An 18,428-nucleotide genomic window follows, 5' to 3' on the forward strand; every position below is an offset into this window, starting at 1 on the left:
GCCCTAGATGGTGCTTCAGGGGCAATCAACGGACATTGTAAATCCTCCCAGGGACCACTGGAGGGAATGTGGGAGAGTATGGGCCATGATGTGGACCATTGACCATGAGGTGCAGAGATGCCCAGAGATGTACTTACCAAATGCAATGGATGTGTCATGATGAAGGGAGTGAGTGTTGCTGGGGGGGGAGTGGTGGGGTGGGGGTGGTGGGGTTGAATGGGACCTCATATAATTTTTTTTAATCTAATATTTTTACAAAATCAATAAAAAATTTAAAAAAAAAAAAAAAATTAAAAAAAAAAAAAAAGATAGGGCTTGAGTGGGTCCTGACAGCACAAGTTACATGAGGAAGTGGCCCAAAAGGCCCCCACTCCTGCACATTACCTTCTCTTTCCCAGTCCACACTATGGCTTCTTGGGGAGTTCTTTACAATCAACTGACAGGGAGAGAGAGCTTGGGACTGGCTTACAGATGATTCTGTACTATATGCACCTGAAAGTAGACAGCTGCACCACTACAACCCCTTTCTGGGACATCCCTGATGGACAATGGTGAAGGGAAATTCTCCCAACAGGTGGAACTTCAAGTAGTGCACCTGGTTGTTCATTTTGCTTGAAAGAAGAAATGACTGGATGCACATTTGTATACTAATTCGTAGGCTGTTGCCCAACGGCTTCACTGGATGGTCTGTGACTTGGAAGGAACATGATTGGAAAATTGGTGACGAAGAGGTATGTGGAAGTACTTAAGTGTGCCAAAAAACATGAAGATACTTGTGTACCACATGAATGCTCACCAAAAAAGGTAACTTCAGGAGAGAAAGATTTTAATAATCAAGTGTATAAGATTACTTGTTCTATGGTTATCAGCTGGCCTCTTTTCCCAGCCACTCCTGCCATTGCCCAAAGAGCTCATGAACAAAGTGGCCACAGTTGTAGGGATGGAGGTTATGCAAGGGTTCAGCAACTTGGACTTCCCCTCACAAAGGCCAACTTGCCTACAGCCACTGCTGAGTGCCCAATCTGCCAGCAGCAGTGACCCACATTTTGTTTCCGATATGACACTATTCCCCAAGGTGATCAGTCTGCTACTTGGTGGCATATTGATTATATTAAATCACTTCCATCATGGAAGGGACAGCAATTTGTTCTAACTGGAATAGACATATACTCTGGATATGGGTTTGCCTTCCCTGCAAACAATGCTTCTGCCAAAACCACCATTCATGAATTTATATACCACGGTCATGGTATTCCACACAGCATTGCTTCAGATCAAGAAACCCATTTCATAGCAAATGATGTACAGGAATGGGCACATGCTCAAAGAATTCACTGGTCTTACCAAGTTCCTCATCATCCTGAAGCAGCTGGATTGAGAGAATGGTGGAATGGTGTTTTCATTTGCTAAAAGTTGCTGGGATCAATATACCAGAAATGGGTTGGCTTATATAATGGGAATTTATTAAATTAAAAGCTTACAGTTCTGAGGCCAAGAAGGTGTCCAAATCAAGGCATGATCAGAGATGCTGTCTCACTGAAGGTCAGCTGCTGACAATCCTGGGCTCTTTCCACATGGCAAGACACATGAGGCATCTGCTTTGTCTGGGTCACTTTCTCCCTGAGCTCAGCTGTGGATAATCAGGCATAGGGCTCATTCCAGCTTCCTCTCTTTGAGCCTGGGGAGTGGGAGAGGTGTCTTTCCAAGCCTGTGGCCTCTGGGACCTCTTTCAGCCTCTTGGGGTTTCTATCTCTGCCATCTTTTTCTCTGTGCCTCTGCTTTCAGTCCTCCATTTATAAAGAACTCCAGCAAGAGGACCAAGACCTACCCTGTACCATGCTTCACTAAAGTAAGCCATGAAAAGCTCCCAAATGAATCTAATCCAATCAAAGGGACCTCCACCCACAGGAATGGATTAGCTTCAAGAATGTGATCTTTCCTGGGATTCACAAAAAGCTTCAAACTGTCACAAATGACTTAGTTATGGTGCCAAATAGGTGACAAGACTTTGCAGGGCGATAGTATTGTTCTCCAGGGGGCTGTGTATGCTTTAAATCAGTGTCTACTCGATGGTGCTGTTTCTCCCATAGCCAGGATTCATGGGTCCAGGAATCAAGGGGTGGAAATGGGAGTGGCACCACTATTACCCCTAGTGATCCACTAGAAAAGTTTTTGCTTCCTATCCCTGAGACCTTAAGCTCTGCTGGTCTATAGATCTCAGTTCCAAAAGGAAGAGTACTCCACTGGGAGGCACGACAACAATTCCTTTGAACTGGAAGTTAAGCCTGCCCCCTGGCCACTTTTGCCTCTCATGCCTCTGAATCAACAGGAAAAGAAGAGAATGACTGTACTGGCTAAGGTGATTGATCATGACTATCAAGGGGAAATAGGACTGTACTTACACAATTAAGGTAAAGAAGAGTTTACTGGAATACAGGAGATCCCCTGGGGCACTTCTTAGTACTACAGTGTCCCGTGATTAAAGTCAATGGAAAACTGCAACAACCCAACCCAGGATTACCAACGGACCAGAAACTTCAGCAATGAAGGTCTGGGTCACCTGACCAGGCAAACCATGCCCAGCTGAGATGCTTGCTGAGGGTAAAGAGCACATGGAATGCTTAGCAGAAGAAAGTAGCTATAAATATGAGCTACAATCACATGACCAGGTACAGAAACAAGGACTGTAATGGCTATGAATATTTTTCTTTGTTTTATTATTAGTATGTTTGTGTGTGTGTATATATATACACATATAAAGCAAATATCTTTGTTTTTCTCCCTATCTTATCCCTTTATTATATGACATAAGTCATATTAGGTCCATGTCAGTGTATATAAGTTATAGGATATCAAGTTTAAAAGTGTTACTCAAGGACTTGCATCCTATTCTGAAGAGACTTCAGCGCATTTCTGGTTATATGCAGAACACCTGAGTATTGTTAGGTGAAAGATAGGACTATTATTGTTTTTATTTAAAAATTAAGTATGGTTTAAGGTGATGTTATGGCTGCTAAGTTGACAAGGGGGGACCGTGATGGTCAGGTTCCTGTAACAACTTGGCCAGATGATGGTGCCCAGTTGTTTGTTTAAGCAAGCACTGACCTGGTACTGTGAGGACATTCTGTGGACTGAAATCATGAGTAAGTTGATTGCGTTAAAAAATGAGGGACATCTCATCCAATCAACCAAAATCTTTGACAGGAGAAGTGATTTCAGCAGTCAGAAGAGAATTTCCATCTCTACTTCAGCCAACTTCTCCTGGAGAATTCATCAAAGACTTTCATTGGAATTCCCGGTTTACAGCCTGCTGAACGGAATTTGGACTTATACATCCCCACAGTTGTGTGAGATAATTCTTATAAAAGTCCTATAATACTTATAGATATCTCCTGTCAGTTGTTTCTCTGAAGAACCCTAATACAAACATTACCCTCTCCATGAAGACTTTTTCAAAATGAATGCACTCCTCCTTAGTTTTGAAACGTATCAAAGCTAGATTTTTTCTGCTCTTATTGTACAATTTTACACTAAACTGTCATTTGGATCTTTTTTCAATCTTTGCCAAGAGATTTAAAATTCCCTAATGGCAGAAACTGATTTGGTCTTTGTATCCCCTAGTAATTATCACATGCCTTACACATGGTAGTATCTGCTAAATAATGGCTAAATAATAAATGCTTTGAAGGGTAGTAAGCTTGAGCCTGTACTCCTCGCAAGCCACACCACACTTTCTCCTCCATGCTGTTTCATGACTCCACGCCTTTGTGAGGAAGGTACTTCTGCCCCACTGCAGCTTGGGGGATTCTAACTCATCTTTCATAGTCCAACAGAGGCTCTCTCACTTTTAGCAAACCTTTCCCAGCTCTGGTAGAGGTAGTCACTTCTGTAACTTCTGTGGTCCTCCACTGATTTACAGATACAGTAGACCTTTCAAGCAGAGGACTCACGGTACCTTGGTACTTGTTGTTAATTGGTTCCAGGAGGTGTTATGAGTACCAAAAATGACAAGTAACAAACAAATTTTTTCCATAAGGAATAATGTAAATAAATTTAGCATTCCCAAACCAAAGACAATGCACATTTTTAAGGCAATACGTAAAAAGATAGGGCTGTACATCATTACTTTACATAAGAAATAAACCTAAAAATTAATACTTAGATTAAATAAAATAAGAACTTCACTTTACCAAGGACTCACGGTACCTTGGTACTTGTTGTTAATTGGTTCCAGGAGGTGTGATGAGTACCAAAAATGACAAGTAACAAACAAATTTTTTCCATAAGGAATAATGTAAATAAATTTAGCATTCCCAAACCAAAGACAATGCACATTTTTAAGGCAATACGTAAAAAGATAGGGCTGTACATCATTACTTTATATAAGAAATAAACCTAAAAATTAATAGATTAAATAAAATAAGAACTTCACATGGACTGAGAAGAGTCCATGGCCTGATGGGATGGTGGGAGGAGTGTGGTGAGGAGGAGAGGTTACATGGGTGCTGCCTGGAAGGAGAACCCCCTCCCGTAGAACATCCGGCACTTGCACTTCAGGTATTCTTCCTCTTTTATGCCTTTGTTCAACTTGCACCACAGGCTCTGACACACTCTTTGTCACCTTCACTAAAAACTTTTCCAATGAGAACTGCTTCTGTCTTCTTTTCAGAGTCCCTCAAAAGTGTGAAATTGTTTTGTCATTCAATAAATTCACATTTCTGCTTTGTCAGAGCTTTGTCTGGATGGAACTTCTCTACAAAGTTTTGAACTTCTGCCTATTTTGCACACTTTTATCAAGGAACTGGGGACATCCTCCCTTATCTCCTCACCTGAAAAAATCTCTTCAGTCACCTCTTGTTGCTGCTCCTTCTGTAGTTCCTGAAGCTCTTCAGTACTGGCTCTTCACGATGTTCCTCTACTAACTCAACACCAGCAGCACTGACCTCCAGACCCAAGGATTGGCCCCAAAATAAAATACCCTGCACAATTATACCCTCTGTACCTGCAAGTTTGGGGTAGCCTCAAAATCTTTGAAGTCTCTCTGAGTCACAGCTTCTAGCCACAAATTCTTCCATGCCAGATTCACTGTCCTGTAAGAGACTTTGTTCCAGGCCTTATCAATAAGGTTAAGGCAGTGCAGGCTATTGAAATGCTCCTTCCAGAACTCTATGAGGGTCAAGTGGGTGTCAGGGGTGATCTCAAAGCACCTCTGGAAAAGTGCCTTGGTGTACAACTTCCTGAAGTTTGAAATGGCCTGCTGGTCCATGGGCTGGATGAGAGGAGTAGTGTTGGGGGGCAGGAACCTTACAGTGATGAAGCTGAACTCCTCCAGTAAGTCATCCTCCAAGCCTGGAGGATGGGCAGGTGCATTGTCCAAAAGTAGGAGAGCTTTCAGAGGCAAAACCTTTCTCCAGCATATGTTTTTTCACTGAGAGACCAAACACTTCATTTATCCACTCAGTGAAAAACTGCCTCATGACCCAAGCTTTGCTGTTTGCTCTCCACATTACAAGGAGTTTGCTTTTTATGACATTATGCTTCTTGAAAACTTGTGGTTTTTCACTGTGCTAGACTAGTTGAGGATTGAGTTTTAAGTTCCCACTAGCATTCCCACACAACAATACAGTGAGCCTGTCCTTCATTGGTTTGTGGCCTGCTAATGCCTTCTCCTCTTCTGTGATGTATTATAAGTTCTACTCGGCATTTTTTTTTCCAAAACACTCCGTCTCATCACAGTTAAAAACTTGATGGGGAATAAAACTCTCAGCCTCTGTGTAGTCTTGAAATTCACTGACGAGGTGCTCTGTCGTGGTCCCTAGGGGAGCAGCGACAGTCTCCCAGGTGCAGCGGCGGGGACCGGGAGGGAGTGAGGGTTCAACAGTGAGCCCCTGACGTTAATGACTATGCTTGTGAGCTGATAAGCCTAAAATAAGAACAAGGCCTAGAGCAGCACTGTGCCTGGGAATTTCCTCCTGTCAGCCTTCATGTTACTCAAATGTGGCCAGTCTCGAAGCCAAACTCAGCATGTAAATGCAATGGCTTCCCCCCAGCGTGGGACATGACACCCAGGGATGAGCCTCCCTGGCACTGAGGGACCACTATCAACTACCAACTGATGATACAACTGGAAAATGACCTTATATGGAAGGTTCAACGCGGATCAGCAGAATATCCCTGTCTACATAAAATAACATGACTTTAAAATGCTGTTTGACCTAATGTAAGGGGGAAATGGAAAGGAGAAATGAGTTTATATGGCTACGAGTCTCTAAAAAAGAGTCGGGAGGCTGTCAGAAGGATTGCCCTTATGCACAACTGAGCAGAGTCTGAGAGATAGATAAAGCAGATACAACCCCCAGATATCGGTTCCTTCGAGGGCTAAAGAGACCCATGGGAGTTATGGTGATGGCCGATGGGGTTAACTACCAGGTCAGATGGCCCCTCTTTGGAACTGGTGTTTATGTGTGACGAATCTGGACTCAGATGGGATCTCTCTACATAAGACTTTCATGCTAATGTGCTGGAGGTGCAGTTAGTGTCGGGGTTTAAGATATATTTAGGGGATTTGAATCTCTGGACTGACAATGTGATAGCCAGGTCCTGAGCCTCAACAGACTCCAGCACCTACAATCTGACTTACTGGGCTCACCACACTCAGCTAAGATGGAGTTGAAGAAGGACAACCACCACACCATGGAGCCCAGAGTGACTACAACTGAAAGTGGGAGGATTGCATCCAGCATCCATGTGGAATCTGAGCCTCCTCTTGACATAGAGATGCAATGGACACAACCAATCCAATGTCCACATAGAAAAGGTGGCACTGGATTGAGTAAAGTGGACATGATGGCTGATGGGTATGGGGAAATACAGGAAGAGATGAGAGGTGGAGGCGTCTTTGGGACATGGAGCTGCCCTGGATGGTGCTTCAGGGGCAATCAATGGACATTGTAAATCCTCACAGGGCCCACTGGATGGAATGGGGGAGAGTATGGGCCATGATGTGGACCACTGACCATGAGGTGCAGAGGTGCCCAAAGATGTACTTGCCAAATGCAATGGATGTGTCATGATGATGGGAAGGAGTGTTGCTGGGGGGGGGGGGGGAGAGGTGGGGTGGGGGTGGTGGGGTTGAATGGGACCTCATATATATATTTTTTTAATGTAATATTATTACAAAGTCAATAAAAAATAATTAAAAAAAAAAAAAAGAAATTCACCGACGAATTCATCAGCAGTCTTTCTATTAGCATTCGCTGCCTTGCCATGCCTCATGACACTACAGATGTGGGTCCTCTTTTTAAAATTATCAAACCAGCCCTGGCTGGCCTTAAAAACATCAACACTCTCAGGAAGCGGACATGGCTTGACTGATAGAGCTTCTGTCTACCATATGGAGGGTCCAGGGTTCGATTTCCAGGGCCTCCTGACCTGTGTGGTAACCTGGCCCACATGCAGTGCTGCCGTGCGCAAGGAGTGCTGTGCCATGCAGGGAGGAGTAGGCCCCACAAGGAGAGCCGCCCCGCATGAAAAAAGCGCAGCTCATCTAGGAGTGGAGCTGCACACACGGAGAACTGACGCAGCAAGATGATGCAACAAAAAAGAGACGCAATTTCCCAGTGCCGCTGGATAATGCAACGGACACAGAAGAACACACAGCAAATGGACACAGAGAGCAGACAAATGGGGGGGGAGGGGAGAGAAATAAATCAATCCTTTAAAAAAGAAAAAAAAAGTCAACACTCTCATCACTTGGTTCCCGTTTGTTTTTCAAAAGATCAGCATGCAACACTTTTGCTTTTTCACATATTGTGGCTTCCAATACACTGTTGCCTGCTAGCTGTTTCTCCTTTACCCAAATTAATAACAGCTTTCCAACTTCCTCAAGGGTTTGGGAACACTGCTTTGTTACTGCTTTAACTCCTTTCACAACATCAGCCTTTTTTATTACTTCTTTATTCTTAACCATGGTGGAGACCATTGTTCTAGGCATACCGTTTCCCCTGGCAAGATCAATAATGCGAATACTGCTCTCATATTTACCAATTCTTTTTCTGCTCAATGGTGGTGCAAAGTACTTTTCTTTTCTGCTCAGTGCTATCACATCTCACCCAGGATGAGAAAAAAATGCAAAAATACACAAAATGACCGCAGAAGTTAAGATAAGACCACAATGGGATGTGCACAGGGCAAGAGCTACCACATGACTAACACATGACCCTTTGTTTTGGCTGGAAAGGGTAGTGAGTCATGAGGCAACCAACACCGACAGGTTCTATTTGCACACTGAGTACCAAACAAATGACGAGTACTGGGACAATATTTCGCATCAAAATTCATCTAGTACCAAATTTGACTAGTTTCAAAGCAGTTAAACATCAAAATATTAATATGACTGTAACAGAGTGTGGAGCTGATGTGAGCCACTAGCTACCAATGACTGCTCAGTTGTGTCATGGTGGCTCAATCCCCAGTATATAAATAAAACAGATGAATAAAAAATGAAGTCATGTGCTACTTCATGTTGCTAAATTCTCACAAATTTCAAATAAAGGCCATTAACCAGTAAGTAGGAGAATTCTAGATGTGAAAAGATGAATGCTAAATTAGAAAAGTTGAACAAGAACAACAAGAACAAATTCTGATGCTGAGCTCAAGATGATACCAATACTCCTTTTCAAAGGTGTTGCATCACCTTCTTCAGCATCTGCAGCTGCTGTTACCACAAATCTCCATATAGGGTAGTTCTGGCACACAATCTACCTGCAACCAGAAACTTCCAGTAAATATAAATTTCATATGCATATATTTAGTATATACTTGCATAGTTTTTTTTTTTTTTTTTTTTTTTTGAGGTACCAGGGCCAGGGATTGAACCCAGGACCTTGTATATACGGGAAGCTGCCATTCAACCCCTGAGCCACACTGGCTCCTGAGTTGTTTTTTTCCATTTATATGCTTGGTTGTTTGCTTTTTGTTGTTGTTGCTGCTTGTTTTTCGGAGGCAATGGGAACCAAATCCCAGACCTTCCATGTGGGAAGCAGGCATGGCACCTCTTGAGCCACGAATGCTGCTCTGCATACCATTTTTTAATGTCCTTTTTTCCTTACCATAACAAGATATATACTGTATGTCATCACATCTCCAGTGTTTAAAAGTCTTTTGTATGTTTGGTGTCCTTAGGTCAAAGTATCTAAACTATTAACACTTTCTTCTGTCTCAGGTCAAACCTTGGATATAACAGGTAGGCAACCTGTGCTTTAATTAGTTGTTTACACCTGCATTTTTTCTCCAGACAGTGAGCTTTGTAAAAGCAGTTACCATATCTTAACTTTCACCCAGCTCAATGCCTAGCACATGGGAGACACTTAAGATTCATGAACTGAACACATGAATGATAGATATATTCTTAAAAAGCCTCAATTTACAAACTATTTTAGGAATAATTCCTTAGGAAATCATGGCTGGCTTTGTTGTTACAAACCCTTTATAACAGACTTCACATGATACTTCAAGTTATTTTAGATTTACAAGAAATCACATTATCAGTCTGAAAAGGATAAAGAGCTAGTACCTATCATTAATCACCTAATCAATTTATCACTAATCACCACAAAATGTTACAAATAATAGTCTCTCCTTTCTATGTTGGTGTCTTCTGACACTGATGTTTGGAAGGCTAGGCAAAAGAGGAAGTGGACGACAACTACTGTGTGTTGTCTAAAGAGAAATCTGTGCTGTACAGGATTAGCATTGTTATGCTGCATGACCACTGCTATGAGTTCAGAAATGGATTTATGCTGAATTTACTGAACATGTGAATGTGTCTTGCACCTTTTGTTGGAGAGACTATGGGCAAGGCCAATATCTGTGCCTGTCTGTGAGGGGGGCACACATGTATGTGAGCCAGGTCAGAGATGGCCACCGACAAACCAATCCTAGTTTCTCCTTCATCTAACAACTTCTTCACTACTGCAAGGTCAGAGATCAGTGAAAACATTTATTGTTCAGGTTTATTAGCAATAGATAATCAAGATCATCCATTTTTGGGGGAAGAAGATACCCTAAAGATCACCCAATGTAATGGCTCTCAAACTTTTTTAGCATTGAAATCCTTAGTTAACAGGAACTCATACGGAAGATTAACATGTAAAACAAGCCAGGGAAGGTGGAAACAACCAAGGAAATTCATGGAACCCCCAAAACCCATCAGTGCATAGTATAAAAACCTTTCATCTAACCAACCCAACATTTTCATTTTACTGATGAAAGGAACAGGAACTAAAGCAGGAAAATTACCACCCAAGATCACAGAGGCACTTGAATGCTTTATCTAAAATAGGATTCTGCTGAAAGGTACTTCTAAGTCACTTATCTGTCTTCAATGGTTCTCCCATTAGCAAAAATAAAACCCAAACTTCTACAATTTGGCAAGCAAGGTCTTCTATGATCGGAATTCAAACCCTCTGCAGACACACCTCTCACACTTACCTGAAACCATGATGCCTGTAGGTCTGCCCCACCTGCTGCTGCTTCTCACCTCCAGGTCTCTGCTTAGCCATACTTTCTCCCCAATGTCTGCAGCACTTCCAAGGTCCCCCCAAAGTCCTCTCAGTCCCAAGCTAAGCATCCCCCCACTGTGCTCCTGTAATGCTAGTGGATACGCTGAACACTGCACCCACCACGCGTATTATGATCATCCCCTTATGTGCTGTCTCCCCAACTCCCCTCCAGTACACTCCTGACTAATACTAGTCATCCTTGTGTGCTGAGGAACCTAGCCCCCGCCAGGCTGTAATGGAATCCTCAGGAAATATTGGTAAAGCCAAGATGAGATGGGGATCTCCTGATTCCTAGTTCAGGGCTCTAGCCATTGGCTAATAACCCTATTAGCATAGCTGGGGGTCTCCCCTGATAATGTGAAAATAATTATATTATTGAAGGCTCTTACTTAGAAAAAATTTCAAGTGTTTTAGATGCAAGGAAACCAATGACACTGATTCTTCTTGATTTATGCAACAATACCACCCAAGTTACTCCCAATTACTGGGAAGGAGATGGGAGGAGGGGAACACAAAAGGAAAAAGGCCCTTTTCCCCACCTCCCACAAATATCTGTTATTTTTACAAAATAAGGAATCTTCCTGGCACTTTAACTTTGGTGACCATAATTTAAAGCAACCCATGGAAAACTCTTGCTTTATATTACAGTGACCTACACACTGTAAGACCTTGAGGACAAGTACTCTGCAATGGAAAAAATTCTATTTGAGGGATATGTCCTCCACTCCACAACTTCTCTAGGCTTGGTGAAAGGCAGGCTTAGCCAGAGAGGAAATATTTTTAGACAAGGGTGTTTCAGAGCTATAAAAAATAGGCTGAGTGAATAGCACACTTGCCAAAGTCACTGAATACTCTGGCCACAGAGCCAAGTGAACGTGCCAAGCAGAAGTGCACTGGATTTATATATTTTTGCAAATACATCATCAGATTTGAAGTAGCTTCTCTGAAGCATAACATGAATGGTAAGTTTGTGAGGTTTACATCAGCTGTCCAGTCACTGGTCTCCCATCCATCCCCTCCTCTCAACACAGCTCCACTGGGTGGCCTGGTTGCCCCCATACCACAGGAGGGCTGCATTTCATCAAGATCACACTCTCTCCAAAAAAATCTCAAAGTTGTGCAAACTGTCTACCACATGCAAATTCTCACTTCCTCCCAATCCCCAGAATGAGTACGCCAAGTCAGTGCCCCTCTCTGCTGACTGTGCCCCACAAGCTGCTGTGCTTTCACACCAGAAGCCTGCCCTTTTGAATTCTCATGGTTTTAGCCACAGGGAGAAAGAGTCTTACATAAATCAGTTGTACCTCTCAGAGCTGGTAATTCTGGGTTTATGATTATCTCTAATGTGTGGTCTTTGAACACGCCCATCAGCACAAGTTGTATTTACTAACTTCGACAGTCATAAAAGGACATTCTGTTGAGGCTTTCCATTACCACCATGATAACCAGCTGGCTTGTTCTTGAAACAGTTACATTCATTTGCTGGTTTCTTTTTTTGGACTTTGATTTTTATATTCCAAAAACTATTTCTAAAAAAAAAAAAGAAAATGTACCTCCATTTGTCAACAAGAAGTCTTTTAAATACACAGTTTAAAAAAAAGTAAAATTCAATTAGCATCTGGGTTTGATTATATATAGGAAATAGTTCCTTCCCTCCCAGGACTTTTCTCTCCCTCCTCCCACAAACTCTGGAAAGGGAAGGGATGTCAACAGCATCTCAACCACGTCTTAAGTTATATTTAAGAATCCCTGAAAGTTGTTGTCATGATAGATACTTTCCGGGTAGAGAAGAGATTCTAAGAAAACTAATCTAGCAGTGTTTGTTAGGATGAGTGGGTTTTTCCTTCCAGATTTTGCTGAAAGGACTAATTAGGAGACATCCACAATTCAGGTAGCATGGCCTGATCCAGGAGAGGCCCAGGGGGGGCACAGAGGAAATATTCCTCCACAGACAGGAAAGCTACAGAGCCTTTTCCAGTGTGGAGGAGACATTAGCACCTTCCAAGCGCACATGCTGGAAGAACCACCACCACAATAACACGGAGGACATTCTCTGGGAAGAGGCTCAGGGAGAAGCATGTAAGTCTTGGCCTGTAAGTCTGAGTCTTTTTTATGGGCAAAAAGATGGCAGCAGAGCAACCAGATGGAGATGACCAGCCTCGCGCCTAAGGCCTAGGAGATATCATGATGATGGCAGCTGATTCCAAATGGCCACAGAGGACCCTTGCCCATGCATATCACACTTCTCACATGACAGCAGGGAGATAATCTCTGTCTCTGGAATCTCCTGTCAGCAGGAATTCAGAGACCTGAGTTCCAGCCCTGGCTCAGCCACCGACCCTTGACCCCAAGTATTAACTCTGCAGGGTAATTATTATAATGGTCACATGAGATGAAAGTGTTTAGATGGAATAAAGTGTCATGTCTGTGGAGTTTTTTTTTTAAGCACCAGGTTTAAAATGCTTCTAAATGCTTTATGTGTATGATCTCATTATAATACCCCAAACCAAATAAATGGAGAAGGAAGATTACCTTTCTCAACAACCCACACAGTATTAAGATCTTTAAAACTATTTTAACTCCCCTTATCTCCCTATCAAATATCTTCAGAGAAAGTGAAGAAAATCTAAAACTAAGAGAAATCATCACTGGATTAGAGCTCATGGCTCTATATAAAAGCAGTTAACTTTTATCAAACAAGAATTATTAAACACGTTAATACTATTTTAAGCACTTTTACAACACTGAGGCAGTATCATTATTCCCAGATAAGCAAAGAAGGGTTAAGTAATATTGCCCAAGGTTTATACATCTAGGAGAGGAAAAGTTTGGGATGCAAACTCCAGCAGAGGGACCCAAGAGCCTATGCTTTGAAGCAACTCTCTTCTACATCAGAAGACCACTCACCAGAAGTTATCATAGATCAGCATAATCCAGACAAGGGCACAGAATAAAGAGCAGCAGTACTATTTTCCTGTGGTCCCAGTAGAGCTAGACCTGAGGAGTGTATCTAAGTTAGATACGAGGTGAAGGGAGAATGGGGAGGGCTGACAATCAAAAACACAAAAAAGGGGCAGGAAGGAGTGAGCCTGGATATAGAGATGGCAAAGAAAACCCAACACATTATTTAGGTTCCTTTTCTGCACTGTACAGTATAATATCCAAACATATTCCGTGGCATGGCTTTTTTTTTTTTTTTTTTTAACCTGTCAGCCCTCCCTTGTACCCTCTGTGAATGACAGTATCTCTAACCCCAACCCAAGTCCAATGACTAATAAGCTGATAAAGATGGCTTTACTGCCCCAGTGTATCAATTAAGGTCAGAAAACTGCCCAATAAAGAATTCAGTAACAACACATTAAATGAGGGAAGAACTTCATGACCAAGAGATGCATCTGTTAAATTGAGGAGAAATTAGCACCTGGGAATAAAAATATTCCCTCCACAAAGAAAAGTCAACAGGAGAGCTTACAGCCAGGTGGCTGTGCCGGATCCTGTAATACTGAAATTTCTCCCAGACTACTGCACTGTTTTTCAAGCAAACATAAATCTGCAACAGAGACTCACTCACTGTAGTACCAGAAAAGAATAAAGCTAAAAAAAATACAAGTAACCCTAATCACTCTTCTATTCAACATCAGAAAACTCAGAGATGACAAGGGGAAGAGATGGGTAAATAAATTCACTGGCTGCAGAAAAGCCTTCAGGTCCACTTCAGACCTCATCAAACACCAGAAAGTAACACAAATGTCAGGGAAGTATTTATCTGAAGCTTGGAATGCCTTAAAAGAAAAGAAAAAAAAAAGCACACAAAATAAAAACAAACCAAAAAACCCAGCCTCAGGCACTCTTCCCAGAAGAAACGTCAACTTTCGGCTTAAGAGAAACAATAAAAAAAATGCTTAAAGGGAAAAGAACCCACTCCTAGCCCCCTTCAAGATACATAGTGTACTAAAAGGAAGGTTGTACCACAGAGCCCTGAGGAATAAAGCCATGCCCAGGGAACCCATTGGCTCCTCACTAGTAAGTTAATGAAAGCTTCAAGCTCTCTAGGCTCCTCAAAAAAAAAAAAAAAAGAAATAAAGGAAGAGACAAAGCAAAAATTATAAATTATTAATTTTATAAACTAGAGAAGTACACAGCTGGTAGCTTTCTTTCTCTCCCCTAGCCCACCCACCCCCCATAAAGCATAAAATAACCCTCCCTCATTCAAGGGTCACTTAATGCTATAAGCTTCTTTACCAGCCTAAGTACCCAACTAAAGATAAACTGGCAATCAGAACCAGGTCAGAAGCATGTAATGGGCAAATACATAAAACAAGTTATCCTTACTTAAATATTAACTTGCAGACTAAGGGTTTTTTTTTTCTTTTAATCTAAAACAAACAAAGAAATGACAGGTAAACTAGTTACTCCTGACAAATACAAATGTACAAATGGCCTGTGCTCTGATCAAATGTAATTAGGCAAGAAACTTGCTTGCTTTAAATTATTTAATTCCTTGATTAATGTATATCAAGCCTTTACAAAATGTTTAAATATTTTTCATCCTAGCTCAGCATGAAATGGAATATATGGAAAAAACGATAAATAGAAAAAAGTAAAATTGTAAAGAGTTCAACACTGATTGAAATTAAACTTCTTCAGAAAGAGTTCAGAAGGAAAAATGCAGCTAAATGTAAATTAGCAATTAGCCATGTAACCTAGGCAGCAGTTTGTGGTTGTATTTGCAAAGCTTTACTGAGGTTTAACTATAAAATAAGGGGCAGAAAAGAAGTGCCCTCCCTCTTTTCGGAGGACCTTGAACAAGCTGCAGTGTCAACTAGCATTTGCACTCATGATTAAGCAAGATGGAACAGAACTACAGTGAGTAGCGTAAAAGTGGATCGGCTAAGGTTCAAAACCTTTGAAAAAATCACAGAAACCAACCAACTAGTTGACAGCGGAACAAAAAGACGGTTTGCAGGAAAGCATACTTTCCCTCCACAGGATCAGGATTTCACCGAAAGTGGCTAGCACTCTCTTAAACACGGTTATGTAAGGACAGAACTATGATTCTTTATTACTACCCACTATTTAGATTTTCTGTTCTTTATCAACCTTTTTGGAATGACAGCTCCATTATGTTTATAACCTCTGGGGCAAGCAGCTCTTTTTTCCCCCTTCAAGTTTCAAACAGCACTCCCTGGTCCAACTCTTCAAGGATTTGATCCCCAAGTCTGTTTTTCCCACCAACATCAATAACTTCTCCTTCCTATTGTCATATGAAAGATCCAATACCACACCATAATTTTATATGCTGTCTTTCTGCCTTTTCCTGCAACAAAACACCTTTATTTTCTTGTTGGGGGGGGGGGAGGAGGCGGTGAACACCCAATAATGGATAGAGAATGCCAAGAACTAAGCACTGTAATATTGTACAAAACTTTGACACTTTTTACTTAGTTGCTAATCCTTTTTCATCCATGTTTTCAGGGAAACCATCCACAACAGTTTCTGGACTCATTTCCTATATTGTTATTGGAGGGTTAAAGCCCTACTATCTCATAATTGATATTGTCTAAATGTTTTTAAACATATATATTATGTTATTCCTGCCCACAACAAATCTCACAATCACAACCTTGGGAAACTTCAGCCAAATCATGGAATACAAGTGCTCCTGAGCTAAACTTTCTCTTGCAAATAATGTGTGGGCTTTTTGGGTTAAAGGAGCTTCTTTCTCCATGGCTACATAGCACAGATTATAAAGACACCATTACCTAGCAGTCAGGGCATCCACACACTAAAAAGGGCAATGCATGCCAAAAACATGATCTCAGGAGAGAGAAATGGGAGAATGCAAGAAATCAGAAGAATGAAACAGTACAGAAATACCTATTTTAAAAGAAAATGCAATCAAATTAATATGTTGCAAAAAAAAAAACTGCAGGGAGGGAAAAACTAGGATATTTTATAAAAGTAATTTTTTTAAAAAAGCAAGCATTAAAGTGTGGACTAGGTTAAAAAGAGACGCTGAAAAAGTAAGCTCTTGACTGTAGCTACTGAACCTGGACCCTCCCCACGAGAAAAACTAGATGCGCCTTCCTCCAACCATCTAAATTGTAAAAAATTGGAATACTAAAGATATAATTAGCCCAGATATGAAAATCACGCTTATCCAAAGTAAGCTGAAATGCAACTCTTAAAAATAAATAAAATGCAAGCATGACAGTAACCATGCAATCATTTGTACAACAGACCCTGATGCACAGCCCGCCGGAGTCAGGGCACAGTCCTGAAAATGCACTTTGAGATCAGCGACTCTTCAGGGGCCCCCTGCCGTTTTATCCCACTCTCCCCAGCAGCTAAACCGTACACAGTTCTAAGCATCGAGGGCACCAGGTCAAAATTGCCTCACGCTGCTGTCGGCGGAGTCCCAGGGCCGCAGCAAACTCACATAAGAGGACTCAACCAAGTGCTACAAACGTAGTAATTATTCCATGCTTTGTAAGCCAATAAGCGCAGAAAATACACGGCGTAGAGAACTGAGACCGTGTAGGAGAGCAGAAAACTAGAGAGTCCGCAAGACTTTTTTAAACGCACAAAATTAAAACTGATTGCAGTCCAGGCTTCTGGAAGCAAACTCCTATTTGAGCCGAGCAATGAGCAAATAAACACCTCAACCTTGTGCACAGACAATGCACCTTCTCTGCACCTCTCGGTTCCAAAGTGCTCTCTCACCAACACGCTCCACGGAGCTTCATGGGACCTGGGGGCGACTGGAATGCCTGAGACGAAGAAACTGAGGTTCGGTCCAGGGAGCTTGGCAGTGCAGCCTGTTGCGCCTGCACAGGCCCAGACTCCAGAAATTTCAGCCTCACGGAGGAGCGGCGGGGTGGAAACTCCCGGGTCCCGGGTGGGTGGGGGTCCCGGGCGGGGGCTCGCTCCCCGGGCACGGCGCGGGCAGGGCGCGAGTGGGGGCGCCTCACCTGCGCGATACCGGCGCCCATCAGCCCGCCGCCGATGACCGTCACGTGCCTGACGGCGATTTTCTTCGCCGAGGCCGCGGCGGTGGACGAAGAGGACACGGAGCGCACGAACTGCCTGGTTACGAAAGCCATGGTGCAGCAACGCAATGACCAGAAGCGCGCGGCTCGCGCACCCGCGGCGCAGGCACCAGCGCAAACCAGACCTCCCGGGGCGGGGCCCGCCGCGCCGCCGTCCCACGCGCCAGGACGTCCCTGACGTCACCGGCCGTTGGCGAGGCTCCGCCCATTGCCCGAGGCCGCGGGAATCTCGCAGGTTCTAACGCGGGGTGGAGGCGCCCTGGCACAAGTGCGCGGGCGTGCCGGCGTGCAGCCCGCGGGGCAGGCGTCTGCGGGATCCTGAGGTTTTCCCTGCAACGTTCCGTGTGTGGGCGGAGTGGAGGTTCCTCCTTGGAAAAGCCACAGGTCCTTTCTAAATTGAAGTGCTTTAACACCGTGAATGTAACTGCCCCGCGATATTTATTTGAATGTGGTTTAACGGGGGAGATTTCATATTGTATATGTTACTTGAATAAATTAAACAAAAAGACAAGAACATAGTACTCTACAACACAAATAGGGAACGCTAATGTAAACTGTGGACTACAGTTAACAGCACACTTACGGTAACATTCTTTCATGGATAGTAACCAAGGTACCACCCTAAAGCAAAGTGTTACTGATGGGAGGAGTATATGGGAACTTTATTTTCTGCATGATTTTTCTGTAAACTTACAAGTTTTCTAATATATATATATGAGAGACAAGCCTAGCATGATCTGAAGTTGTATTTGAATTTATTAAAATTAAGTTTTTAAAAAATGCATTATGTGGTATTACCCTGTTAAATCCTAGCCAT

General features: G+C 42.6%; 1 protein-coding gene across 1 annotated transcript in view; it reads right to left on the bottom strand.

Moving 5' to 3' along the window:
• HADH (hydroxyacyl-CoA dehydrogenase) overlaps nucleotides 1-17,775 on the bottom strand; it is a 67,975-nt gene extending 50,200 nt beyond the window's left edge. The window contains exon 1 of the mRNA XM_004476194.5: nucleotides 17,534-17,775. Within this exon, the coding sequence (XP_004476251.1) occupies nucleotides 17,534-17,665 (132 nt within the window). The 5' untranslated portion in view covers nucleotides 17,666-17,775. The remainder of the gene's footprint in view (nucleotides 1-17,533) is intronic.
• Nucleotides 17,776-18,428: the final 653 nt, after the last annotated feature.

The sequence above is a fragment of the Dasypus novemcinctus genome, chromosome 1 (genome assembly GCF_030445035.2).
Source record: "Dasypus novemcinctus isolate mDasNov1 chromosome 1, mDasNov1.1.hap2, whole genome shotgun sequence".
In the NCBI taxonomy this organism is placed as follows: domain Eukaryota; kingdom Metazoa; phylum Chordata; class Mammalia; order Cingulata; family Dasypodidae; genus Dasypus; species Dasypus novemcinctus.